We start from the raw sequence: 27,964 nt of genomic DNA, 5'->3' as shown, positions 1-27,964 counted from the left end.
AACTAATGCCATCATTTTTTTTTGTTTTCCCCCCCCCCCCCCATTCAGAAACAAGACAAGATAAGGTAGGCGTCATCTTGGTGTTTGGGTGGGGCCTTTCTGCAGTGCGCTGGGAAGATCTGGCGTTTTTTGCACTGTAATGTGAAGTGTTTTCACATGGTACAAGAAAATTGGATTTGCACTTCCTGCTAAAATTGCCGATCAAAGAGAGCTGTTCCTTTTAAAATAGAATAAAACAGTGGAGATTAGAAAGAAATGACTTGCATTTATATAACGCCTTTCACGACCTCAGGCCGTCCCAAAGCACTTCTAATAATACAAGTAGCACATTTGGGCCAGTTGAAGAGTTAACAATATCAAAGAGTGACCGGGAGCAAATTTACTTCAATATGTGGAGCTGTATTTAGTTTCAAAATTAGTGGATATCACATGGTGTTTCTCACAGCAATGGAGGGGACTGTGTAACATGCAATAGATTAGAATACAGTTGATTTCCTGTGGCATTGCTCATCACTCTTCCTGTAACTGTCTCTCAACTTCTTTGCTACTCGAATTCTCTCTGACTGGTGTATGTCACTGTTCTTTTTCTCATTGTTTCTGATTTAACGTAATTGGCAAAAGAACTAGAGGGGAGATGAGAATTTTTTTTAAACAGAGTTGTTATGATCTGGAATGGACAGCCTGAAAGGCTGGTGAAAGCACATTCAATAGTACAGGTTGAGCGTCCTGAATCTGGCAACCTCGGGACCGAGGCCGAGCCGCTTTTCGTGTTTTTCCGGACTTCGGACATCAGAAACATGTTCCGAAGTCCGGAAATATCGCAACCTGGGCTCGGGCATTTCCGGACTTCAGGCATCAGAAACACGTTCTGTCATGAACCTTATCATTCATGAAGAAATGACTCATGAAATAACACTGGGCAGCCAGCTGGTGGTGCCGTCCAAGGAATATAAATACTCGGGCACGGGCCCAGCTTGCCCAGGACGTTTTTGTAACCAGGAACTAGTGATGTAACTAGAATCTCATGGTTGTGAAACAGTTGATTAAAGCCTTGTTTTATACTCAACCAAGTGCTTAGTGAGTTTTCTTACGTCAATTTAATCAACTGTGTATCGGCTCCATGCTCTGAGTGATTTCGGGAACAGCCAGCTACGACTTCAACGGTAGAAGGGAACTCCGACGTAGTAATCAATCCATCATGGACAAACTACTCAGACCTGCCCATCTTGACCTGGACCCGAAATCACCTATAACTGCTAAGGTATGGAAACACTGGTATCGTACCTTCAGCAAATTCCTCGGGTGTGTGGTGAAAATGTTCCTGATAAATTGGAGATACTTGCCAATGATGTATCTCCTCATGTGTTTGACTATATCGAAGACTGTGTAGACTATGACTCCACTATCCTAATATTACAGCGACTATATGTTAAGGCCCCAAACGAAAGTTTTGCTCGGCATCTACTGGCCACAACTCGACAACAGCCCGGGGAATCACTTGACGAATTCCTTCAAAAGCTTCGCAGGCTCAGCAAGGATTGTAAGCTTAAAGCTGTCACAGCTGAGCAGTACCAGGAGGAGTTAATTTGTGATTCCTTTATTAATGGGATCGCGTCTCCCTTCATACGCCAGCGTCTGTTGGAGAATAAAACCCTCGAGTTACAGGCTGTCTATGACCAGGCATGTTCTCTGGACTTAGCAAAGAGGAATGCAGATACCTATCTTTTACCACGTGCACGGGCTGCTGCTATCACTTTTAGTGACTCCTTCGATAGGCCTCGGGCGGAAGACCTCACTGATGATGACTCTAACCTAGCTGATGACAACCCTACCCTAGAAGCCTTCACTGATGACGACCCTGCCCTAGTGGCATCTTGGCAATCTGGAAGGAAGTGTTTCTTCTGTGGAGGTACATTCCACTATAGGAAATTTTGTCCTGCTCGTATCGCAACCTGCAATCATTGCAATAAGAAAGGTCACTTTTCTAAGGTATGCCAGTCAAGAGCCTCTGTTAGCAAGAAAGGCCACTTTTCTAAGGCATACAGGTCGAGAGCCCCTGTTAGTTTTGCAGCTACTGTAGTGATCAATAACATGTCATTCTGTGGTGGACACTAGGTGGAGCAGTAGAGCTGTATAGAACTGTATGTATAAAACTACACTACTCAGCTGTGTAGATATTAAGACTACATTACCCATGAGGCTAGGTTACCCACAAGGCAACAGTCAAGATGGCAGCCTGCACACAGGAGCACAAGGCTGCATCTCTACAGATACTGTACCAAGTCCACATGGCTCAATAAAGTAACTAGCAAAAGCTAGCTGTGTTCATAATAAGAATGTCTATTTATTAATGAACATAACAGCTACTATCTATAAAACTGCTCCTCCCCCAAGAACCACTGCTAAGGTTACAGCTGTCAAGGGTAAAACTACTCCTCCTCCATGATTCTATGTTCATCTCCCTGGTGGGCTCAAGTCGTTGTTGTTAAAAATCCTCTGAAGCAACACAAGAAACGTCTTTGCATCGATTACTCGCAAACTATTAACCAGTATACCAACCTGGATGCCTACCCACTACCATGCATCGATGACACGGTCAATAACCTTGCCAACTACAAGATATTTTCAACTTTTGATTTAAAGAACACATACCATCAAGTACCGTTAAAGGACTCTGACAAAAAGTATACGGCCTTTGAGGCCAATGGTCGGCTTTACCAGTTTTGCCGCCTTCCATTTGGGGTCACCAATGGGCTGGCCGTCTTTCAACGGGCAATGGCTAGCCTGGTCAAACAGGAGAACTTAACGGACACTTTTCCATATCTGGATAATATCACCATTGCTGGTCATGACCAGAAGGAGCATGATGCCAACCTCCAAAATTTTTTTGACGTTCTGCGTCGTCACAACTTAACCTTAAGAGTCCAAATCTGTGAAATCAGTACCATCAGTCAACATCCTTGGCTACTGGGTGGGCAACGGTGTCATCAAACCGGATCCGGAGCGACTTTGTCCACTTCAGGAGCTCCCTCCCCCTACAAATCTCGTCTCTCTTCGTCGGGCACTCGGCATGTTTGCCTATTATGTGAAGTGGATACCCCACTTCTCCGACAAGATCCAGCCCCTGCTTCACGCGAAGTCATTTCCGTTGGAGACAACTGCTATTTCAGCTTTCAACCTCCTCAAGCGACAACTGGAAAAAGCCACGCTTCGTTCCATTGATGAAAATCTTCCTTTCGTGGTCGAGTGCGATGCATCGGAGGTGGCGATCTCGGCTACCTTGAATCAAGTTGGTCGACCCGTTGCATTTCTGTCCAGAACTTTGCAGGGTAGCGAGCTCCGTTATTCTCCTGTCGAGAAGGAGGCTACGGCTATCATCGAAGCAGTACGTAATTGGAGTCATTTTCTTGCTCGTCGCCATTTCATGCTTATAACCAATCAGCGTTCCGTGGCCTTTATGTTGGATAACCAGAAACGCACGAAGATCAAGAATAACAAAATACAACTCTGGAGGATGAATTGGCCACCTTTGGCTATACCATACAGCATCGACCCGACAGAGAATGTAGCCCCGGATACCCTCACGCGTGCATTCTGCTCTTCTATGTCAACTTCGACTCTTGCGGATCTTCATACTGACTTATGCCATCCTGGCGTTACCTGTATGTTGCACTTTGTGCGATCTAAAAATCTCCCATTTTCTATGGAAGATGTGAAAAGAACATGCTCCACCTGTAGAATTTGTGCGGAATTAAAACCGCAATTCTTCCGTCCATCGGATGGCTCGCTTATACACGCTATACAGCCTATGCAGCGACTCAGCATTGACTTTAAAGGGCCATTGCCTTCCTCAACACGAAATACTTACTTACTATGGTGGACGAATATTCACGCTTTCCCTTTGCTTTCCCCTGTCCCAATATGCTTACTTCCACTGTGATCAAATGCCTTGATCCAGTCTTTTCCCTTTGTGGTACAGCCAATTTTATCCACTCTGATCGGGGTCCCTTCTTCATGTCAAGCGAACTCAAAGGTTATCTTTCCCAACGGGGAATCGCCATAAGTAAAACGACACCATATCATCCCGTCGGTAACGGACAGATTGAGAGATACGACGCTATCATTTGGAAAGCTGTTTGTCTTGCACTAAGGTCGCGCAACCTACCAAACCAGCAGTGGGAAACGGTGCTCCCTGACGTGTTGCATTCCATCAGGTCTCTTCTTTCTACATCCACCAATGTCACTCCTCACGAGCAATTCTTCAGGTTCCAGCGTCGCTCCACTCATGGGACGTCCCTACCATCATGGTTGGCAGCTCCCGGCCCCGTGCTGCTCCGAAGATTCATCCGATCTTCCAAAAACGATCCCCTCGTCGACGAGGTGGAAGTAACGGACGTTAATCCCACATACGCGCACGTGCGGTACCCTGATGGCCGGGAGTCCATCGTTTCGCTCCGAGATCTGGCTCCCTGTCCAACTGGTCCCACGGACACGACTGATAGAGGAACCCATAGTAATGATGTCGACACTCTGCGCTCCTTTGAGGATGATGCCCTACCTGGGACATCAAGGGATCTGCCGGCTACTCCACCGGATCAACTCTGGGAGCCGAGCGCTCCCTGTGGGATGGCCACCCGAAGCCAGGACGCCGGTCAATCCCTGGCTACCAAACAAGATGAAGCCAGCTCTGCGCCTGTGGGGACCTGCACCCGGAGTCACGATCTCCCCAGTCTCCCTCAGGTCGATCAAGGCAACACGGGCCCTGTCGATCTACCAGTACGGACCAAGCGACCCAGGGACCAAGACACGGTCTGAGGAGATGTGCCTTCCAGCCACAAACAAAGATCTGAAAGACTGTGGCTATTCGTGGTCCGTCTAATCCACTAGAAGGAAGTCGTTCTTATGTTCATTAATAAATAGACATTCTTCTTATGAACACAGCTAGCTTTTGCTAGTTACTTTATTGAGCACATGTGGACTAGGTACAGTATCTGTAGAGGCTTCCATCTTGACTGCTGCCTTGTGGGTAGCCTAGTGCCTTATGGGTAATGTAGTCTTAATATACATACAGCTGGGTAGTGTAGTCTTATACATACAGCTCTACGGCTCCACCTAGTGTCCACTATAGAATGACGTTATTGATCATTACATCCCCCTTTGAGGTTTAACAAAATCAATATAATCAACTTTCAAGAAAACAATAAAGATAATATCAGTAACACTTTTGTTAGTGCTCTATAAACATAAACATTTTCAAAACAGTCAACACATTTTCAAAGCTTTACATTGTACTCAAAGATTAAGTCTATCAGGCTTTTTTACTTCACGTGTGGATCTTCTCAACACGGGTAAGTCTGATGTGTCTTCATGAGATTGTTCTGGCGGTGAATGACAAGATGCAGTTGCGGCATTGTCATCAATCTGCCCTTGAATAGTCTCTTGTGTTTTTAGGAGGGAACGGCGGTTCCTCCTGAGAATCTGTCCTTCCTCAGTTCTAACAGTGTATGACCTTGGTCCTACTTCCTCAAGAACTGTAGCTTTCCTGTTCCATGGTGGTGTTGGTATGTCAGCTACTATCATTGGTTCCTTTGCTTGTTTGTTTTGGTGTTTCTGACATGTCTCACATTTGCCTTTCATGTTCTCAGTGTCCTTATTTATGCCAGGCCAATACACAGTGTCTCTTGCTCTCCTTTTGCATTTTTCAATTCCGAGGTGTCCCTCATGAATCCTTTTGAGCATGTCTTGACGTAGAGCCTGTGGAATGACTATTCTGTTCTGTTTTAGTAATAGTCCACTTGTGACACTCAATTCTGACCTTATGTGAAAATATTTTGGACAGGAACCTTTTGGCCAACCATGATGAATGTTCTCTATTACTGTTTGTAATACTGTATCTTTTACTGTTTCTTCTGCTATTTGCTTTGATTTTGTGTCTGACACGGGCAGTGCAGCAGTGACCACACTCACATGAACATCCACGTCTTCTTCAGTAGAGCTCACATGACTCATTGTGGGTGCTCGGGATAGTGCATCTGCTAACACTGTATTTGCCTGGTGTGTAGAGCAGTTCAAAGTCATATCTTTGCAGCTTCATCATGAGTCGTTGAATCCTTGGAGACATCTCATTCAGGTTCTTTTTTATGATGGCAACCAGAGGGCTGTGGTCTGTCTCAACTGTGAAGGTGGGAAGTCCATATATGTAGCCATGAAACTTTTCTAGTCCAACTACCAAGCCTAGACATTCCTTTTCAATCTGGGCGTATCGACACTCAGTATCAGTCATAGACCTGGAGGCATAGGCAACAGGCTTCCAATCTTCACCCTCTGCTTGTAGCAAGACCGCTCCTAGGCCATCTTTTGATGCATCCGTTGACACCTTGATTCTTTTTGTTGGGTCAAAGAAGGTGAGTACAGGTGTGGTTGTCAGCACTGTTTTGAGGTTTATCCACTCTTGTTCATGTCTTTCTGTCCATGCGAACTCATTTGTTTTATGTAGCAGGTCTTGCAGACAGGCTGTCTTGGCTGACAAGTTAGGAATTAACTTTCCAATGAAGTTTATCATCTCCATGATGCATAGCGCACCTTTCTGTCAGTGGGTTGGGGCATTTTGAGTATGGCGTTTACTTTTTCCATATCTGGCTCTATTCCTTTACCAGATAGATTATCTCCTAGGAAAGTGACTTCCTGGACGCCAAACTGACACTTGGCTTTGTTGAGCTTCAGTCCATTCCGGCGTATGCTCTGTAGCACTTTAGTCAGTCTCTCATTGTGTTCTTTCAGTGTGGAGCCCCAGATGATGATGTCATCAACATAGACCCGAACTCCTTCCAGACCTTCAATTATGTGTTCCATCGCTCTATGAAAGATTTCAGATGCAGATATTATCCCGAAAGGCATTCTGAGGAAACAATACCTGCCAAATGGTGTGTTGAAGGTACAGTATTTGGTGCTCTCTTCATCCAGTTTTAGTTGCCAAAATCCTTGTGAGGCATCGAGCTTTGTAAAGTATCTGGCACCTGACATTTCACTGGTGATTTTCTTCTCGCTTGGGAATCTGGTAGTGTTCACGTTTTATGTTTGCATTTAAGTCCTTTGGATCCATGCATATTCTTAGATCATTGTTCTTTTTCTTTACACATACCATGGAGTTAACCCAGTCTGTTGGCTCTTCGACTTTCCTGATGACTCCTAGTGTGGTCATTCTGTCCAGTTCATTCTTGAGCCGGTCACGCAGGGGTGCTGGAACTCTTCGTGGAGCATGTACCATTGGCTGAGCATCCTCCTTTAGCTGGATCTTGTAAGTGAATGGTAGAACTCCAAATCCTTTGAACACATCCTGGAAATTATTCACTACAGAATCCACCGAGTCATCTGGTCTGCTTATGGCACAGTTTATACGGTAGACTCTCTTGACCAGTTCTAAGTCCTCACAAGCTTTGTCACCCAGTAGTGAATTAAGTCTTTCAGCCACAACAGAAAACATGAGATGATGCACTTTGTCTTTGACTGTCACTTTAAGTCTGCATACACCTAAGCTATCTATTTTCTGTCCATTATAGTCCTTCAGTAGTACTGACTTTTTCTGTATTTTGGGCTTTTCTTTCATATTGTTAATGCCACTCATACTGATTAAGTTTGCTTTTGCCCCAGTGTCTAGTTTCAAGGTAACTAATGCTCCATTTACCTGCAGTGGGATCATCCATTTGGCCTCATTTACTGCATTAACTTTATGTTCAGCATTGTCCATTTCTGAGGGCTGCACATTTTCTGTATCCTTTTTGATATTGTCACATGACACCATTCCTACAAAAAATGTCTCACTTAAATCAGTGTCCTCAATTACATTAACTCGTTGCCCTTTCTTAGTTTTTACTTTTGAAAAGCATTGTTTGGCAAAGTGATTCTTTCCATTACACTTTGTGCACATTTTTCCAAACGCTGGGCATTGTCTTAACTGGTGTTTGTAACCACAGCGTTTACAATTAAAAATTTCATCCTCCGATTGCTTTTCATTTCTGTTCTGCCCGCGTTTCTTCCCCTTGTAGGACACAGCACCGACAGCAGCATTATCACTCATTACAATCACATCATCATTGATTTCACTGAAAGTCTTCGCGTGCTTTCGAGCTAGCTCGCTGGCTTGGCATATTTTCACTGCATTTTCCAAATTTAGTTCGGTTTCTCTCAACAGACGTTCCCTGACTTTTTTATCATGAATACCAAACACAATCTGGTCACGAATCATGGATGCTTTGAGCTCAGAGAAATTACATGTCTGTGCTTTCAGTTTCAGATCAGTTATAAAGCTAGCAAAAGTCTCATTTTGTTGCTGTGTCCGAGAACAGAAGATGTATCTTTCATACGTCTCATTCATTTTGGGAGAGCAATGTGCATCAAATTTTTTTAGCACATCTTTTAATTTTTCTCTGTTCTCCTCTGGATTAAATACAAATGTATTAAATACCTGTATCGCCTGTGGGCCTGCAACCATAAGCAGCAACGCTATCTTCCTTGCGTCTGGCTTCGTACCGAATCCGATGGCTGCAATGTAGAGTTCGAATTGTTGTTTAAAAATCCGCCAATTGTCGTCGACATTTCCCTCGAGATTCAAACACTCTGGTGGCTTCAAATTCTCCATGTCGCTTTTCACAATTTTCAGCAGATCTTCACCATCCTGGTACCATGTTATGTTCATTAATAAATAGACATTCTTATTATGAATACAGCTAGCTTTTGCTAGTTACTTTATTGAGCACGTGGACTAGGTACAGTATCTGTAGAGGCTTCCATCTTGACTGCTGCCTTGTGGGTAGCCTAGTGCCTCATGGGTAATGTAGTCTTAATATACATACAGCTGGGTAGTGTAGTCTTATACATACAGCTATATACAGCTCTACGGCTCCACCTAGTGTCCACTATAGAATGACGTTATTGATCATTACAGTTGTCGGACTTCCAAATCTTTCAGGCGGGACGGATGTCATGAATCTTATCATTATGAAGAAATGACTCATGAAATAACATTGGGCGGCCAGCTGGTGGCGCCGTCCAAGGAAAGTATAAATACTCGGCCGTGGGCCCAGCTTTCCCAGGACGTTTTTGTAACCAGGAACTAGTGATGTAATTAGAATCTCATGGTTGTGAAACAGTTGATTAAAGCCTTGTTTTATGCTCAACCAAGTGCTTAGTGAGTTTTCTTGCGTCACATTCCGAGTCCAGAAATGCCTGGGCCCAGGTTGCGATATTTCCGGTTTTTGGATGTCACCCGGTTGGCGGTGGAAACGGTTTGACGGGGTGTCCGGATTCCGGAACATTTTACGGATTCCGGATGACCCTGTCACCAATCGTCCCGGATTCTGGAACATTCCGTATTTTGGACGCTCAACCTGTAACTTTCAAAAGGGAATTGGATGAATACTTGAAAAGGAAACATTTGCAGGGCTATGAGGACAGAACAGGGAAGTGGGGCTAATTGGACAGCACTAGCAAAGAGCCGGTACAGGCACGATGGGTCAAAAGACCTCCTTCTGTGCTGTATGATTCTATGTATGTGCATTCTAAAGTGCATTTACTTTGGTGTCTCCTTTGTAAATATTAATTCAACTTTTTTTTCATCAATCCTATTTCTGCATTTTGTACAGTAATTTACTGTTGGATTCAACCTTGTTTCAGTATTTTAATCTACTTACGGCTCTCTGTGGCTCTGACTCTGTCGCTTGCTCTCTCCTTGTGTACATATGAAGTATGATGTAATGAAAGTTTGTGAGCAGTGCGTGATGGATTTTCCCCTTCCTTGACAGCGTGCCAGTGTTGAAGGATCCCTCCTTTCTCCATCTGTGGAAGCACTAGCCAGTGAAGCTACTCCCAGCTCCAAATGTGAAATCAACGTACTCGGTCGTGGTGACTCAGTCGACCAATCGCAAGAGTTCTTGGAGCCGGCCTATCCAAGTGACCAAGAGGAAAGTCTTCAGCAACGGACCTTGGAGCAGACTGATGCTGATGATGAAGAGGAAGTGGATGTTGAACAGGTTGAAGATTGTTGTAATGTCACTGTTATCCAGCTGCATACCTGTTAATGTCTGTGCATTATCCCAATTCTGCCCTGAAACCTATTCTGTTGCTGGCTGTGACCCTGTGATATTCGAAGTAATTTTTAGCTCTGCTCCAAGCTGAAGATCATAGGGCCACATCCAGTGACCGCACCAGCAGAACAGGGGCTGGTTCAAACTCCACTTCAGAGACTTGAGCACTTAATCTAGGTTGACACTCCCAGGGCAGTGCTGTATTATTGCAGCTGTAAATCAGATGAGATGCTACGTTAAACAGTCTGACCCCTCAGTTGGACGTAAAAGATCCCAATTCGAAGAAGAGCAGTATAAGTGCTCCCGGTGTCCTAGCCAATATTCTTCTCTCGACCAACATCACTAAAAACCGATCACGCATCTGATGGGGACTTGTCTCCTTCATTTTCCAATCCTCTCTGGCTACAGGTGTGGTACCGGAGGACTGCTAACATTGTACCATTGTTTAAAAAGGGAGAAAGAGATAGACCAAGCAATTTTAAGCCAGTCAGCCTAACCTCGGTGGTGGGCAAATTATTGGAAAAAATTCTGAGGGATGGTATTCATTGTCATTTAGAAAGGCACTGATTAATCAAGAAAAGTTCGCATGGATTTGTTACGGGAAGGTCGTGTCTGACTAACTTGATTGAATTTTTGGAGGAGGGTTGATGAGGGTAGCACATTTGATGTAGTTTGATTTTGGCAAGGCTTATGACAAGATCCCACATGGCAGACTGGTCAGAAAAGTAAAAGCCCATGGGATCCAAGGGAAAATGGTAAGTTGGATCCAAAATTGGCTCGGTGGCAGGAAGCAAAGAGTAATGGTCGACGGGTGTTTTTGTGACTGGAAGACTGTTTCCGCAGGGCTCAGTACTAGGTCCCTTGGTTTTGGTGGTGTATATATATCAATGATTTAGACTTCAATGTAGGGGGCATGATTAAGAAGTTTGCAGATAATACAAAAATTGGCCATGTGGTTGACAGTGAGGACGAAAGCTGTAGACTGCAGGAAGATATCAATGGACTGGTCAGGCGGGCAGAAAAGTGGCAAATAGAATTCAGTCCAGCGAAGTGTGAGGCAATGCATTTGGTGAGGGCTAACAAGGCAAGGGAATACACAATAAATGGTAGGATACTGAGAAGTGTAGAGGAACAGAGGGACCTTGGAGTACATGTCCATAGATCCCTGAAGGTAGCGGGACAGGTAGATAAGGTGGTTAAGAAGACGTACGGGATACTTTCCTTTATTAGCCGAGGCATAGAATACAAGAGCAGGGAGGTTATGCTTGAAATGTATAAAACACTTGTTAGGCCTCCGCTAGAGTACTGCGTGCAGTTCTGGTCACCATATTACAGGAAAGATGTGATTGCACTAGAGAGGGTCCAGAGGAGATTTACGACAATGTTGCTAGGACTGGAGAATTTTTGCTAGGAGAAAAGATTGGATAGGCTGGGGTTTTCTTTGGAACAGAGGAGGCTGAGGGGAGATTTAATTGAGGTGTATTAAATTATAAGGGGCCTAGATAGAGTGGATAGGAAGGACCTATTTCCCTTAACAATGTGGTCAATAACCAGGGGACATAGATTTAAAGTAATTGGTAGAAGGATTAAAGGGGAGTTGAGGAGAGCTTTTTCAACCAGAGGGTGGTGGGAGTCTGGAACTCACTGCCTGAAAGGGTGGTAGAGGCAGAAACCCTCATTGCATTTAAAAAGTACTTGGATATGCACTTGAAGTTCCATAACCTACAAGGCTGTGGACCATAGAAACATAGATGATAGGAGCAGGAGTAGGCCATTTGGCCCTTCGAGCCTGCTCCGCCATTCAATGAGATCATGGCTGATCATCCAAATTCAGTACCCTGTCCCTGCCTTCTCCCCATATCCCTTGATCCCTTTAGCCTTAAGAAATATATCCAACTCTTTTTTGAATATATTTAATGAACTGGCCTCCACTGCCCTCTGTGGCAGAGAATTCCACAGGTTCACCACTCTCTGGGTGAAGAAATTCCTCCTCATTTCAGTCCTAAATGGCTTACCCCTTATCCTTAGACTATGACCCCTGGTTCTGAACTCCCCGGCCATCAGAAACATCCTTCCTGCATCCAGTCTGTCCAGGCCTGACAATTTTATAGGTTTCGATGAGATCCCCCCTCAATCTTCTAAACTCCAGTGAGTATAAGCCCAATCGACACAATCTCTCCTCATACGTCATTCCTGCCATCCCAGGTATCAGCCTGGTGAATCTTCGCTGCACTCCTTCCATGGCAAGAACGTCCTTCCTCAGGTAAGGTGACCAAAACTGCACACAATATTCAAGGTGTGGTCTCACCAAGGCCCTGTACAACTGTAGCAAGACATCCTTGTTCCTGTACTCGAACCCTCTTGCTACGAAGGCCAACATACCATTTGCCTTCTTAACCGCCTGCTGCACCTGCATGCTTACCTTCAGCGACTGGTGCACAAGAACACCCAGGTCTCTTTGCACTTCCCCTTCTCCCAATCTATTGCCATTCAAATAATAATCTGCCTTCCTGTTTTTGCCACCAAAGTGGATAACCTCACATTTATCCACATTATAGTGCATTTGCCATGTTTCTGCCCAACCACCCAACCTGTCCAAATCGTACTGGAGTTTCACGACATCCTCCTCACAGCTTACCCTCCCACCCAGCTTTGTGTCGTCTGCAAATTTGGAGATATTACATCCAATTCCCTCGTCCAGATCATTAATATATATTGTGAACAGCTGGGGTCCTAGGACCGATCCTTGCGGTACCCCACTAGTCACTGCCTGCCACTCGGAAAACGACCCGTTTATTCCAACTCTTTGCTTTCTGTCCGCCAACCAGTTCTCTATCCAAGTCAATACCTTGCCCCCAATCCCATGTGCCTTAATTTTGCACGCTAATCTCTTATGCGGGACCTTATCGAAAGCCTTCTGAAAGTCCAAATACACCACATCCACTGGTTCTCCCTCATCTATTTTACCAGTTACATCCTCAAAAAATTCCAGTAGATTAGTCAAGCATGATTTACCTTTTGTAAATCCATGTTGACTTTGTCCGATCCTGTCACTGCTTTCCAAGTGCTCTGCCATTACATCTTTTATAATGGACTCTAGCATTTTCCCCACTACCGATGTCAGGCTTACCGGTCTATAATTCCCCGCTTTTTCTCTACCACCTTTTTTGAATAGTGGGGTAACATTAGCTACCCTCCAATCCATGGGTACTGTTCCAGAGTCTATCGAGTTCTGGAAGATGACCAGCAATGCATCTACTATTTCTAGAGCCACTTCCTTAAGTACCCTGGGATGTAGATTATCAGGCCCTGGGGATTTATCGGCCTTCAGTCCCATCAATTTTCCTAACACCATTTCCCTACAAATACTGATTTCTTTCAGTTCCACCCTTTCATCAGACCCTATGTTCCCCGGCATCTCTGGGAGGTTATTTGTGTCCTCCTTTGTGAAGACAGAACCAAAGTATGAATTTAGTTGGTCTGCCATTTCTTTGTTTCCCATTATAAATTCCCCTGATTCTGACTGCAAGGGACCTACGCTTGACTTCACCAATCTTTTTCTCTTCACATATCCATGAAAGCTTTTACAGTCAGTTTTTATGTTCCCTGCTAGTTTACTCTCATATTCTATTTTCCCTTTCTTAAATAATCCCTTTGTCCTCCTTTGTTGAATCCTAAACTGCTCCCAATCTTCAGGATTATTGCTTTTTCTGGCCAATTTATATGTCGTCTCCTTGGATCTTATGCTGTCCCTAATTTCCCTTGTTAGCCACGGTTGAGTCACCTTTTTTGTTTTATTTTTATGCCAAGAGCTGGAAAGTGGGATTAGTCTGGATAGCTCTTTTTCGGCTGGCACAGGCATGATGGGACAAATGGCCACCTTCTGTGCCGTAAATTTCTATGATTTTCTCTGAAATGGGCTGCCAAATTTGCCTTACTTTAAAAGCCATTCATTGGTTGTGAAGCGCTGTTGAACATCCTGAAGACGTGACCAGTTGGCTATAAATGCCAGCTTTTTGTTGCTTACTGATTTCAAGTCTTGTACCAAAATTTGTAGTAAAACATCCCAAGGCACTTCACAGGAGCATTACCAAACAAAACTTGACACCGAGCTATTGGGACAGGTGACCAAAAGCTTGGTCAAAGAGGTAGGCTTTAAGGGGTGACTTTAAGGACGAGGAAGAGGTTTAGGGAGGGAATTCCAGCGCTTGGGGCCTAAACGGCTGGAAGGCACGGCCGCCAATAGTGGGGTGATGAAAATCGGGCTGTGCAAGTCGTCAGAATTGGAGGAATGCAGAGATCTCGGAGGGTTATAGGGCTAGAGATAGGGAGGGGTGAGGCCATGGAGGAATTTGAAAATGAGGATGAGCATTTTAAAATTGAATCATTGCTCTATCATATCCTCTAGTTTGAGGCATTAAAAGGGATGTAAAAAGTATTTATCTCCCTCATTAATAGAATAAAATCATCTCTGGAGCATAACTCTTGCTCCTAGAGACCATTCTGCTACAAAATGCAAAGTGCACTATATACAGTGCATGGCGACACCTAGTGGCTGATAACCCCACCATGGTGAAAGGGCTGGACAAATACAGGGATCATCCTTTGTACTACCTTCTTATCAGGATTGAAACAAAACCTAGTGTTTTACTAACTTGATGTCCTGGATCATTTTACAAACTTAAAGATTTACAGGCGAGGAGGGGGGAGAAAATGTGGTAAAACTTAGTCAAGTTAGATGGACCACATTGATCTTTTCTTGTTCTGTTTTTGTATGTTAAAAAGAAAGGACTTTCATTTCTATACCACTTCTCACAACCTCCAGACGTCCCAAAGTGCTTCGCAATCAATGAAGTACTTTTTGAAGTGTAGTCACTGTTGTAATGTAGGGAAATGCGGCAGCCAAATTGTGCACAGCTAGCTTGCACAAGCAGCATTGTGATAATGACCAGATCACCTGTTTTAATGGCCCAGAAATTCGGGTCGGGGGCTTCCCGCGGGTGCAAGCCCCCGACCTACACTTACATATCGCGCTGACATTTGAAGACTGGGCCTGCGTGGATTTCCGGTCTGTGGCCCGGTTCAGCTCCCGGCGCGCTGTGCATGCGTGATCCAGCGGCGTACTTAGTGCGATGAGCCAGCTGGGATCACGTGAGCACTGGGCAACCAATGGGAGTTTACAAAAGTCCATTCATGAGTTAGACATAAGACCTGTCAAACTCATAAAGTCCGGGCGCCCAAAACACTACTTAAACTTTAAATAAAAGTTTTAAAAAATTCCAATAATTAAATTAACTATTAATAACTTTAAAAAACTATTTTAAACAATTATTCAAATTTCTGCCAAATTTTTTTTCAAGAAATCTGGGACCTTACTGTAAATTCTTTAAAAAATAATAAACCTGTGGAAAAAAATTCTAACTTTAATTATTAGACCACTTACCTTATAAAACTAAGTCCTTATGTCTGCTTTTTACATTCGTAAAAAGTGGAGGCCTTCACACACAGACAAACCTGTCAAAAAAAACCGAAGTTCAACGCGTACGCGCTGCCTCAAACGTCGCAAGGGAGCCGCCTCAACCCCTTGGTTCAGAGGAGAGGAAATGCCGGTTTTCCGCGCATGCGCTGTGCATGCTGAAATCCGGCACTTCCAACAGGCCCACGCGTGAGTACCAATAATTTCGGTTGAGGGACAAATACTAGCCAGGACACATTTCACATTCCCATGTCATGAGCTAAGTGAGCAGGTGATCTGCTTTGGGTGATGTTGGTTGAGGAAGGAATGTTGGCCAGGACAGCGGGAGAACGCCCTGCTCTTCGAATAGTGCTGTGGGATCTTTTAATATCCATCTGAACAGTCAGACTGGGCCTTGGTCTAAGGTGTTAACCGAAGGATGGCACCTCTAACAGTACAGCACTCCCTCAGTACCGCACTGGAGTAACAACCTACATTTTATGTCCATCTTTATGTGGGGCAATAACTGTCTTCTGACTCGAGAGGTGGAAATGCCACCAGCTGAGCCACGCTGACTCTTCAGGGCTGATTTTACAAGGCTCCGCCTGCTGCCTCGGTGCTTCGCTAGATTCGAGTGAGGATCGGAGACACTGATACACCCGACCCAAGCTCACCGTTACTCTACGGTGATAGAGGAGCAGTGCTGGGATTACCCTAACCCTAACCGAGCTCCACAGGTGCTGTCGGTATCTTGCCCAAGTGGCCCAGTTTTGATGCGAGAGCCAAGCCAGTAGGCTATTTTACCAGGTAAGACATCATGGCCTAGCTCAATCCTATCTTCACCTGGTGCCCACATACATGCACGTTCTCTTAGAGGGAAGCCTGCCTGAATATTGCTGACGACTTTGGTTCCCGGTCCCCAACACCTCAGATTTAAAATTTGCATCCTTATGTTTAAATCCCTCCATGGCCCTGCCCCTCACTCACTGTAACCTCCTCCAGCTCTATAACCCTCCCTGAACTCTGCCTTCCTGTAATTCTGGCCTCTTATCCATCCCCCACTCCCTTTGCCCCACCATTGGCAGCCATGCTTTCAATTGTCTCGGCCCCAAGCTCTGGAATTCTCTCCCTAAATGTCTTTGCCTCCCCACTTTTTTAACAAACATTTTTGTTTGTTTTTCAGATCTCTTCCAAACCTTCAGCAGAAGAGTCTCGTCCGTTCAATGTTCACTCAGAATCTTGGAGCTCTAAATCGGCTGCCCAAGCTGCAGGATGGATCGAAACTGCAGACCATGCGGGTGGACTTCTGGGCACAGCAGGGGTGAGAGATGTGTGGCCTGAGCCTCCCAATGGACGGATCTTGTTCCCTGGTCAAGCATTGCCCCGCAGGACCCGAGGGGACGATGATTATCAGACGTTTGTGCCAGCAGCCTCCACACCGGTCCGTCCATTGCATGGTGGCTCCAGCATACCATGCAGCCATCTCGCTGTGACTGCTGTTCGGGAGCGCCAGTGTGGGGCCACTGATCGCAGAATCGTGAGGAGGGCTAGCAGCGCTGGGGAGAGCCACTCGGCTTTCCGACGCCAGTCAACTGCTGAGAGCGAGCAGGGCTGCCCGACGACTGCAAGCGGTCCCAGCCTGCGAAACTCCGCTCGTCAAACCGCGCGGCCCGAAGGATCCGAAGGACTGGGCGGGGAAGCAACAAGCGAACCAAACCCGTGGGCGGCAGTCAACCTGAGAGCCAGCTCTGGCGACGGTGTCTACGAGAATCTTATGCTCGCCAGTGAGGCAAGATTGGTGGTGGAAGGGCGGGGCTTCCAGTTAGATGGTCAGGCTGAAGAAAAACAAGCCTGCAGCCAAAGCTACACCGACGCCGGGACCCAAGGGAGATGGGGGAAGAGAGCCGGCTCCACTCGCATCACCGAGACCCGCCCCGCGTCTGGGCAGAGTGCCATGGCTTCGCCCAAGCGGGAACTGAACACTGTTGAGTGTCTGGACGAGAGGCTTGCGCTGTCTGAGAAGGCGTACAAGAAATTGAAGAACGATCGCGAAGAATGCGGCGAGAGGGAGAGTTTCCTGGGTCCTGATAGCGACTTGGGCTCTTGCGGTCTGGGCGGCTTTGTTTCTGAAGAAAGCCTTCGGTTCAGTGGGGATGATGCTTCGGATCACAACCGCTTGATGGAGAAGAGCGGCTCGGGCTGGAACGACAGCTCCTCCAATTCCAACTCTGCGTCACGCGAATCGGTCCCGGACAAGTTGTCGGAAGAGGTGGATGAGATATGGAATGATCTGGAGGACTACATCAGGAAGAGCGAGGAGACCAGACGGGACAGGCTGCCTGCGGCCTTCCCAGTCAGTGAGGACGACCTGACTGGACTGGCCGGCTCCCGGGACGGCCGGAGGACGAGGCCACCCGCTTGCACTGCCCAGGAGAGCCCCAGCTTTATCGAAGCAGTGAAGAGCAAAGCCAGCAGACTGAGCGCCAGCAGCGTTCGGTCCGACGACGGTGAACCAAGGGGGGAGGCCTCGGCACTAACTGCGAGCGCCGCCTCCTTCGCAGACGGCGAGGGGTTTGAGGCAGAGAGCCCTTCTGGCAGCGCGTGCGCCGAGACCATCATCCAGGAGCTGGATATCATGGATCGCACCAAACGCAGGGTCTATTACATGGCCCGGCAGTATAGCCAGAAAATCAAGAAGGCCAATCAGCTCCTCAAGATGAAGAACACCGTCGAGCAATCGCCATCCGACCAGCCCAAGAGGAAGTGCAAGGACCTGGCGGCTATTCTGGAGGAAAAGAAACAGGGTGGCACTGCCATTGGTACGTAGAACCATCTCCCAGCCTCCTATTTGACCTTGAGCTGCGCTTCCAACCCCACATTCTCTCCATCAACAAGACTGCCATCTTCAGCCTCCATAATATTGCTCATCTCCACCCCTGCCTCAGCTCATCTGCTGCTGAATTGCTCATACATGCCTTTGTTAACTCCAAACTCAACTATTTCAACACACACTCTATATCTACCTTATCAAACCCTTTCATAATCTTGAAGACCTCTCTCGGGTCACCCTTCAGTCTTCTCTTATCTAGAGAAAAGAGCCTCAGCCTGTTCAACCTTTCCTGATCGGTATAACCTCTCCGTTCTGGTATCAAGGTCAAGGTCACTGCAGCCCTCAACTTCTTTGCCTCCGTTCCCCCCCAGATTGCCACAGTGGATATTAGCAACATGTCAATCTGCAGTTCATGCTTGAATCAAACAGTGACTGAAGCCATGGTTTACTGGAGCAAGTACTTTCATCACTTTCACCATGGATATCCAGAAGTCGTAGGTTCGGGCTCAGGGTTTACAGGGATTGCAGGCTGCCCATGGCCTCACTGACTGCACCCATGGCCTCCCACCTTGCACTCTCTGTAAACTTGAGCCCAACTAAAAGTCTGCTGCCCATCTCCTAATGCACACCAGTTCCCATTCACCCATCACCTCTGTGCTGACCTACATTGGCACCTGGTCCGGCAAAGCCTCGATTTTACAATACTCATCCTTGTTTTTGCCCCACCTTATCTCTCTAACCTCCTCCAGCCCTACAACCCTCTGAGATCTCTGTGCTCCTCCAATTATAGCCCCTTGCGCAGCCCTCACTTTCTTCACTCCACCATCGGCGGCTGTGCCTTCAGATGTCTCGCTCCTGAGCTCTGGAATTCCCTCCCTGTACCTCTCTACCTCTGTCTCCTCCATAATTCACTCCTTAAAACCACCTCTTTGACCAAAATTTGTCTGATAACGCTCCTGTGAAGTGCCTTGGGATGTTTTACTATGTTAAAGGTGCTATATAAATGCAAGTTGTTTTCTGGTCTGTTCTTGCCCTTCTATTTATATTTGGTTCTGTTAACTGCAGCCTTTTCCCTTCTGTCTGTGCTGATGCACTTTTGCCAAGTACAGAAGCTGTTAAACCAGAGAGTTCCGGCTGTAGCAAAGTGGCCCCTTGTTGACTGAGAAAGACCAGCCTCTCAGCTTGTCTCCTGGGCAACTTGGCAGCCACTTGCGCCAATATCCTGTGGATTGGGCATTCTCAAAAATTCAGGGCCCTGGTCCATTTCCTGTCCAAGGATGCTATGAACTGCAGGAATATCCCCTTTCAAGATAAAGAAAGAAAGACTTGCATTTATACAGCTCTTTTCATGACCTCCGGACGTCCCAAAGCGCTTTACAGCCAATTAAGTCCTTTTGAAATGTAGTCACTGTTGTAATGCAGGAAACGCAGCAGCCAATTTGTACACAGCAAGGTCCCACAAACAGAATGAGATAATGAGCAGATCATCTGGCTTTTTTTAGTGTTGGATGATGGATAAATATTGGCCAGGACACCGGGGAGAACTTCCCCGCACTTCGAAATAATGCCCTGGGATCTTTTACGTCCCCCTGAGAGGTTTCATCTGAAAGAAGGCGCCACCGTTGGTACTCCGTCAGTACTGCACTGGGAGTGTCGGCCTAGATTTTGTGCTCAAGTCTCTGGAGTGGGACTTGAACCCACAACCTTCTGACTCAGGAGAGAGTGCGCTTTCAACTGAGCCACAGCTGACACTTAATGGGGGTGATGTAACTCTGCCGTTTTATTTTGAAGATCACTTTGGATTCCATGGTGTGCTGGGCATGTGGGGATTTCCCACTCAATACATAATAGAAACGTATAAAAAGAAGGATGAGAACAAACCATCAGACCTATCAAATACACACACCACCGATTCACCTCCTAACCATACAATCTCCTGAGGGTAAAAAGACAAAGGGGAAAATCTGCAGCCAATTATGAAAATTCCACTCCGACTCCCTAAAGCATTGAAACGAGGCTTGATAACTTGTAATCCCAGCTAATTAGCAATTAAACTCTTTATAACTCGCAATATTGCCTTTGCTCATGAACATGTCAAGTTCCCTTCTCGAGGACAGTTGTGAATCGATACCAGTACATCTCTCCGCGGTAGTATAAAGTCACCTAGACTGCAGCGCTAATTCTTGGTGCGATGAGTCTCTAGCATTATTAAATATCTCGTGGATCCTGCTTTGTTGGTCTTGCTAGATAACTGCATAATCCTGTGCTAATGGTTATTCCTCTCCGGTGCAGAGGCGCACAGAGTCACACTGATGAAATGATGTGCCGTTTGTTTTTAGAGGACATGAGGAAGTGATGTGTGTGATGTAAACCACTGGCCTTGTGTCAGCCTGTAATGAGTACCTTGTTAAACCAAGAGGTGATTGAATTCAGTGTTACAATAAGCTTACTCCCGCAATATTAGAGTAAATAGATCAGTGTCTTACTGAGGTCCCCCTTTCTAAAATATACAAACGCCTAAATAATCCTGTTGGTACAGTTTGTGTTTCTCTAAATCCAAATTAGCACAGTAAATAGTGTAGATGGGAGCAGAAAGTTGCAAATGGACATTGATAGATTAAGTGAGTGGGCAAAACTGTGGCAGATGGTGTTCAATGTGGCAAAATGTGAGGTCATCCATTTTGGACCTACGAAAGATAGGTCAGAGTATTTTCTAAATGGTGAAAACTAGGAACTGTGGAGGAGCAGAGACATTTCAGGGCCCATGTACTGAAATCACAAAAAAGACTAGTGGACAGGTACAAAAATAATTAAAAAGGCTAATGGAATGCTGGCCTTTATCGCAAGAGGGCTGGAATACAAAAAGATGCAAGTTATGTTAGTTATATAATAAAGCTCTGGTTTGGGACCATTTAGAGTACTGCATTCAGTTCTGAGCATTACACCTCAGGAAGGATATATTGGCCTTTGAGGGGATGTAGTGTAGATTCACCAGAATGATACCGGGGCTAAAAGGGTTAAATTGAGGATAGGTTGCATAGACTAGGCTTGTATTTCCTTGAGTATAGAAGATTAATGGGTGATCTGATTGAAGTGTTTAAGATGATTAAAGGAATTTGATGGGGTAGATAGAGGGAAACTATTTCCTCTGGTGGGGGGAGCTAGGCTGTTCAGGGATGATGTCAGAAAGCACTTCACACAAAGGGTAGTGGAAATTTGGAAAACTCTCCCCTAAAAAGCTGTTGAGGCTGAGGGTCAATTGAAAATTTCAAAACTGAGATTGATAGGTTTTTGTTATGCAAGAGTATTGAGGGAACCAAGGCGAGTAAATGGGGTTAAGATACAGATCAGCCATGATCTAATTGAATGGCGGAACATCCTCGAGGGGCTGAGTGGCCTACTCATGCTCCTATAAATTTGCTGACGATTCCAATAGGATTGACTGAGATGTACTGAAGTTTTAAATAGACTTTGTAAACGTCAGACAGAATGATTGCAAGAAGCAACATGTCCTGTCATTTCACCTTGATTTATATAGTTTATAAAGTAGGGATTTATTTCCCTGTTTACATTTGTTGAACCATTTAACGTTGGATTTTCTTTATCTCAGGTGCTCGAATTGCTGAATACTCCCAGTTGTACGACCAGCTCCTGTTCAGAGAGACTCCCCCTAGATCATCACCGAATGTGTCGACAGACGATGGTGGTGAGGTGTGGGCCCAAAGCTCAGCGCGGGCCCTGCTGTCCACTCACTTGTCCCACAGGCAGTCTCTGGGCGCTGAGGACTGGCTGCTACATTCCACCTACAGTAACGGGGAGCTGGCGGACTTTGTCGCCTGGCCGGATATTCAGGGACTTGCGGCCAAATATGCTTCCCCAGAGAAGAGCGTGACCGGTGGGCGACTCCAGAACAGAGGGGCGTTGGCTGGCTCAGTGCCCTCAGTGGTCGCGGCCTGCCCACCAGTGCCAACGCAGCAGCGGTGGAGCGCCATCATCGCTCCATCCGACGGGGCGAGCTGTTCAGCGGCGCACGGCTACAACTCTCTGGGGCGCAGGACGAGTGAGGGAAAGTCGCAGGGGGCCTCTCTGTCCTCGCCCTCTGTGGCGGCGAGCCACTCCTCCGACTCCATCGACCGCACCTCCGACAGGGAGCCGCTCTTCCCCAGCCGAGACTCCGCCTCCGACAGGCTCTGTGGCAGGAGCCAGGAGGCCGAGCGGCCAGCCCTGACCTTGCAGGACTCGCAGAAGGTCCTAGTGGTCAACAGGATTCCGCCGCTGGACGCCCAATCGGCGACGCGGAACTACTTCGCCAACTTCAATGACACGGGGGAGGATGATGAAGACTACGTAGAGATCAAGTCCGAGGACGAGGATTACGAAGACCTAGATGAGGGGGCCCTCGCTCCTGACCTGACCTTCCGGCCCAACGCCAAGACAGAATCCACCCCTGAGCCCGGCGACTCTCGTTCACCTAGCGCCCCCTGCACCCCGCTGTCGGGCAGCGATGCCAGCGTGCCGGGCTCCTTGGCTGTGTTGGCGGAGCCTAACCAGCTGAGCCACTACCTCTGGCGGGAGCCCTCTCCCAGCCAGCAGAACATTGTGCAGACTCTGCGGGACAAGTTTCAGTGTCTCAGCTCCAGCAGCTTTGCTTGACCATTCGGTTCCACTCACGAAGGAAAAAGAAACTAAGGGAAATCGTAATGTATTAACTCGCTGCGAGCACCTCCAATAGATCTCCAGCTATACTCCCACCACTCTGCTACTGCTACCTAAGTCAGCAAATCTTTGTGTTAAATAGTATCTAGGTTGGAGCAATGAGCAAGATTTGCAAAAATAATGCAAATAAAGTTTACTTTTGTATATACAGGGAAATCACTGGCAGAACCATGACCAGGAAATGCAAATATATCTCAAATGCTGTGAGGATTGTGGGTGGTGATGTGTTCCTCTTGGGGATTTCAAGGTTGGTTATGGGTTCGAATTGGTTGCTATCATCTCAGGTGGAGATCTTGCATTGACTCCATTCTCACTCTGGACACCGGTCTGTTTTGGGGAATGATCCGAAAGAAAGAATGGTCCCATCCTCAAGAGTCCTGGTCCCATCCTCACGAGTCCTAGTCCCTGAGATTGAGAGTATAACTAATTTACACATCTAGTCGCACAAACTGGGGACGGAGCAGTTTGGCCAGGATGTGAGTTTATTTTTTCTGTTGAAACGGGTGTGGGGCCATTGTTGAAATTTTGAGAAATGCACAGTAACAGCGATCGAAATAGAGGGAAAGAGTACGGGAAATCTGAACAAAAAACAGGAAGTGCTGGAGATACGTGGGCTCTTCGGAATCTGTCAAAGGGAATTCCAGGTCAAGGAGGAAGGAGGCCCACACCTGACTCATTTGCCTGTCGTTTCCAAAAAGACCTGCTGTGCATTTCTGGCATTTTTTGTTTTTACGACAATGGCTGGGTTCACCGTGAACAGAACTTCACGTGACTGATCAGTGACCAGCCAGAAAACATGACCTCACTACACGGCCGGACCTGCACCACCAACCTGCTGGTCATCCAATAAAATCACTGTTGTATGCTCACCTACATTTTATCTTCTCCCCCCACCACCCCTCACCCATTGTCCCTGATGGTATTTCATCAAATGAATCGATTTCAAACACCAAAACATTAATGCTAAATGCCTCCAGTCTTCTCTAACTCACTTGTGCTAGGTAGCCATCTTTCTTTAAGTCTCCATCTCATCTCGGCAACTTAAACCATCGAGCTTCCCGGTTACCCCATCACTTTAACAGACAAGAGCAGCTCTGCTTCCCGGGAACGGGCAGAACTTTGCACGAGCAATCTGTTTTGTGTGGGGGGGGGGGGGGGGTGGGAGGGGAAACTAATGAGAGTGAGGGGGATGGTATTCCTTAATTGGCATTGCAGGAACAAAGATGCTGATAGCCTGTCATGAACTGTTTACCAACTAGATATCTACCACATTGCTAGGACTGCCATTTGGATGCGAGTGGTCTTTGCATATTGGAACACAGACGGCTAGTTAGGAGGCGGTGCCCAATGCAGATGATGGTACCTTTAGAGGGATGAGGGATTGCATCACTTAAAAGCCAAGTGCAGATTACATTGATGAACCAGTCTCCGTTTCGAGGCTGGGAGTTCGAGCCTACAATCATTATTGATTCTGTACGTTCCAGATGGTTACTTCTAGACTTCCAGTAAGAACATTGGTTATGGAAAGCTGGAAGCTGTTCCAGTTTAGCTCCCCTCCCCTCCTTTCCTTTCTTATAATCTGCTTTTCCTGTACATCCCTATTCATTATTCAGAGACCAGTTGTGCAGGTATAAAACTTGTTCCCAGCCCTCTTCTCGCTGTCCACCCACCTCCATTTTAGAAGATTACTGATGGTGTGATCTTCATCAGATTGATTATCAACTGTAATCGAAGTCCATCTCAATGCTTGGTGAAAGGCACTATTTAGAATCTATGATCGATTCAAAAGTGGAATCTTCATCTGTTTGGTGTTCCTTGGGGAAAGTGCTGAAAACTAGTAACTTGTACGTGTTCACAACTAAGATAGTTGAATCTAGATCTAGCACATACAGATTCAAGCATGGCATTCAAATGTGCCAAGCCGTTTCCTAGTCACTTGTATAGAATTATTCCCTGTTGGGTGGATTTATAATGCTCAGAACACACAGTATCCCAATACCATCGAGAGTCCACTGTTTAGTTCAGAAGTCAGATCCCTGCGGGTTAGTGTTTCTGTTCGTATCACAACTATTTAATTGTTGGTTCAATAAATTCCGTCGAAAGAAATTCTTCAAATTCTTCCCGCGTCTGCAGTTAGTAGAAATGCTCATCTTTTGCATTTTATTTGGGGGAATGGGCGGGGGAGGGGATACCAGTCCTTCATTCATCCTGAATCAAGTTTATTGATGAGCCATACCGCAAAAGTGCCCAAAAGGATTGTACGGACCAGCCTGACCTTTGACCCTCAATGCACAAAATGAACCCGCTTAGTCTGTGCGCTCCCAGGATATGATCGGGGAAATGAGTGTCGTCTCTCTGTGTGCTTCCTTTCAAAATATGTATGCAACATTGAACTACACTTCAGGTGACAGTACAGCATATGACTGTGCAATATGACTCCCAATGTTTGGTTTCCATTGCAAAGTTGCCATTTTCTCACTTCTTCATCTATGTAGAAAACCGGACAAACAAATGGTGAGTTAAAAAAAAAGACATTGCTTCTGTTTTTAAGCAATAATGAGATGCACTTGATGCAGTAACTTAAGCGTGAGCTTTCATTAACTTCTAATTATGAAAACCAGTAGACAGGAACAGTCTTCACGAAGAGAAAAGTTTGAAACTTGTAAATTTCATATCCAGTATATTATTTTTTAAATAACGATAGGTCAATATTTTATTGTAATTCTCCTTCATTGGAAGTTTGCTGTAGGTTAATGTGTTAAAACAAGAATCGTTGAACTGGAGAGGCGAGATCCTGGCATTGTATTTTGGAATAATTGTTATTTCAGGATCTCTTGAGTTACCCGTTTAGTTTTCTAATGTCATTCCTTCAGAAGCTATGCTGTACAAAGCACATTGCCAGGAACTGATCTGCAATGGTAAGGGATCATTGGCGAAATTCACTTGCAGTTCTGACATTTGGTACTTGAGGTAAATTTGTCCAGTGTTAAACTGAAGTGACTGTGTTAAATTGACCAACTTATTAATTAAAAAAAACTATCTCAGAAACTGAGGTTCTGATGTCTTGTCCTATGGATGAGAGATTGGGCTGAATAATGACTTCCAAGAACAAATTTGCACTTTTTTGTAAAAACTTACTGAATGTTGAACATGTGGCAAAATGCTAAAAAAAAATTGACGCTCGCTTTATTAATTTTACTTTGCTCAAAAAAAAAAGCTGAGCCTAATGCATGCCAAATCACCAGGACTAGTTTGAACATTTCATGTGTTACTTTTTTAAAAGTTGAATGTGTTTTCTGTCTGGAGGCACACATTGCTGTATGCTGTACAGAAATGAATAGTTTGAAATAAATAACTGAGCTGTTCGGGTATTTGTCTGAATTGCTTTTTGTTGAAGTTTTTAAAGACTTTATGCAGAACACGCAAGTGAGTAAGAATCCATTACAGCAAATGTAAATGTTGGGAAGCAGCATTTATACAAATCTAATAATTGCCTGTGGCGCTCCCCACAGCCAGCTGATGAATATAAGGAGGTCTTTTATGTTCGAGATGATCGAGTTGGCCGAGAGACATGAGAAACTCACTCCACTGTGCCACCTAGTGGTTAGAGCATCCTAGACCCAGCAGCAGGCAACCAATGGGGGAGAAGGTGGGCACCGGAGTTTAGTCTATGGTCATTGAAGGTAGGTGACCTCCCTTTGACCCTGCAGACTCTAGCGGGGTCTGTGGCACAGGTCACTGGTGGGCACAATCCCGGCGTGGATCAAGGAGCCGTGGATTTTAGGGACCTCAACGTTTAACAAAGATAAAATGAAAGTGATCGCGAAGGCTCCTAGCCCTGCAGTCTAATGACGTGCACAATTAATCTGGTCAGACTCGGAACCAAGTTATTAACTATACACAAGGCTTTTTTTATAATGTCTATTTTAATGCACATATTTTAAAAATGCACTTCATCAGTCACTAACTGAAAACAGATAGGTGAACGTTTTGTGTCTCGATGCTTTGCCAGATGAGCAAGTTGGGCCGAACAAAAAAGGGGAGGAAAAGGAACCAACAGAAGTCAAAATTTGGGTACACTAACTACCTCCATGGAACAATTTAATACCCTCAAATAACTTTTGAGCTGGAAAGGAGTTGGAAATGTACAGATATCATTGGAGGTTCATTAACCCCCCGGAATCAGTCTCCTGCCCAAGGTGCACACCACTTTTCCTCATCCTCCTCTGCTTGCTCAATTATTCCTTGACCTTTTATCTCCTCTTTCTTCCTCTCTCCTGTTGTTGTTTTGCACCATTTTTTGTTTCCCTTTCCTCCCTGTCCCACCCCCCATTTCCCGTGCCACACTGGCAGAGGGAAGGACCCTGCTAATGTGGTGGGCTTTCTGTACCTTACATTTGAATTTTTTTTTTAAGAGGGTCTTGGGGCCCTGCTCATTTACAAGATGTCAATTTATTTGGTTTTTTTTCTTCCATCATTTTGGCAAGTTTTTTTTTACCATTTTCTGCTGAGTACATGAGAAACTAAATAAAGTCTTTCATTTATATAGCCTCTTTCACGACCTATGTTCCCTGTAATATTATTGGCCATTCAAAATACTGCGCATGTGCGGTTTTTACATTGAAATGCCGGCTGTGTGGGCTCCCTGTAGCAGTGTGCGACCGTGTGGCACTGTGACCGCGCACCTCACAGCAAACACTGTTCATGACCTCAGGATGTCCCAAAGCATTTCACAGCCAATGAAGTACTTTTGAAGTGTAGTCACTGTTGTAATGTAGGGACACATGGCAGCCAATTTGAGCACAGCAATGAGATAATCTGTTTTTTTTGGTGTTGGTTGAGGGATAAAGATTGGCCAGGACACCAGGAGAAACTCCCCTG

At 45.7% G+C, this 27,964-nt stretch overlaps 1 protein-coding gene across 3 annotated transcripts in view; it reads left to right on the top strand.

Moving 5' to 3' along the window:
• The window catches only part of LOC147121518 (pleckstrin homology domain-containing family G member 1-like), a 276,360-nt gene extending 252,136 nt beyond the window's left edge, over positions 1 to 24,224 (top strand). For all 3 annotated transcript variants that reach the window (XM_085981837.1, XM_085981839.1, XM_085981838.1), the window contains exons 15-18: positions 49 to 65; positions 9,801 to 10,028; positions 16,721 to 18,356; positions 21,978 to 24,224. In XM_085981837.1, coding sequence (XP_085837963.1) covers positions 49 to 65; positions 9,801 to 10,028; positions 16,721 to 18,356; positions 21,978 to 23,020 — 2,924 coding nt within the window. In that variant the 3' untranslated portion in view covers positions 23,021 to 24,224. The remainder of the gene's footprint in view (positions 1 to 48; positions 66 to 9,800; positions 10,029 to 16,720; positions 18,357 to 21,977) is intronic.
• The last annotated feature ends 3,740 nt before the right edge of the window (positions 24,225 to 27,964 follow it).

This window comes from Somniosus microcephalus, chromosome 3 (genome assembly GCF_052327205.1).
Source record: "Somniosus microcephalus isolate GS21.2 chromosome 3, FLI_Smic_1.0, whole genome shotgun sequence".
NCBI lineage: Eukaryota > Metazoa > Chordata > Chondrichthyes > Squaliformes > Somniosidae > Somniosus > Somniosus microcephalus.
The sequence above is the reverse complement of the archived record's forward strand: the minus strand, read 5'-3'. Positions and strand labels throughout refer to the sequence as shown.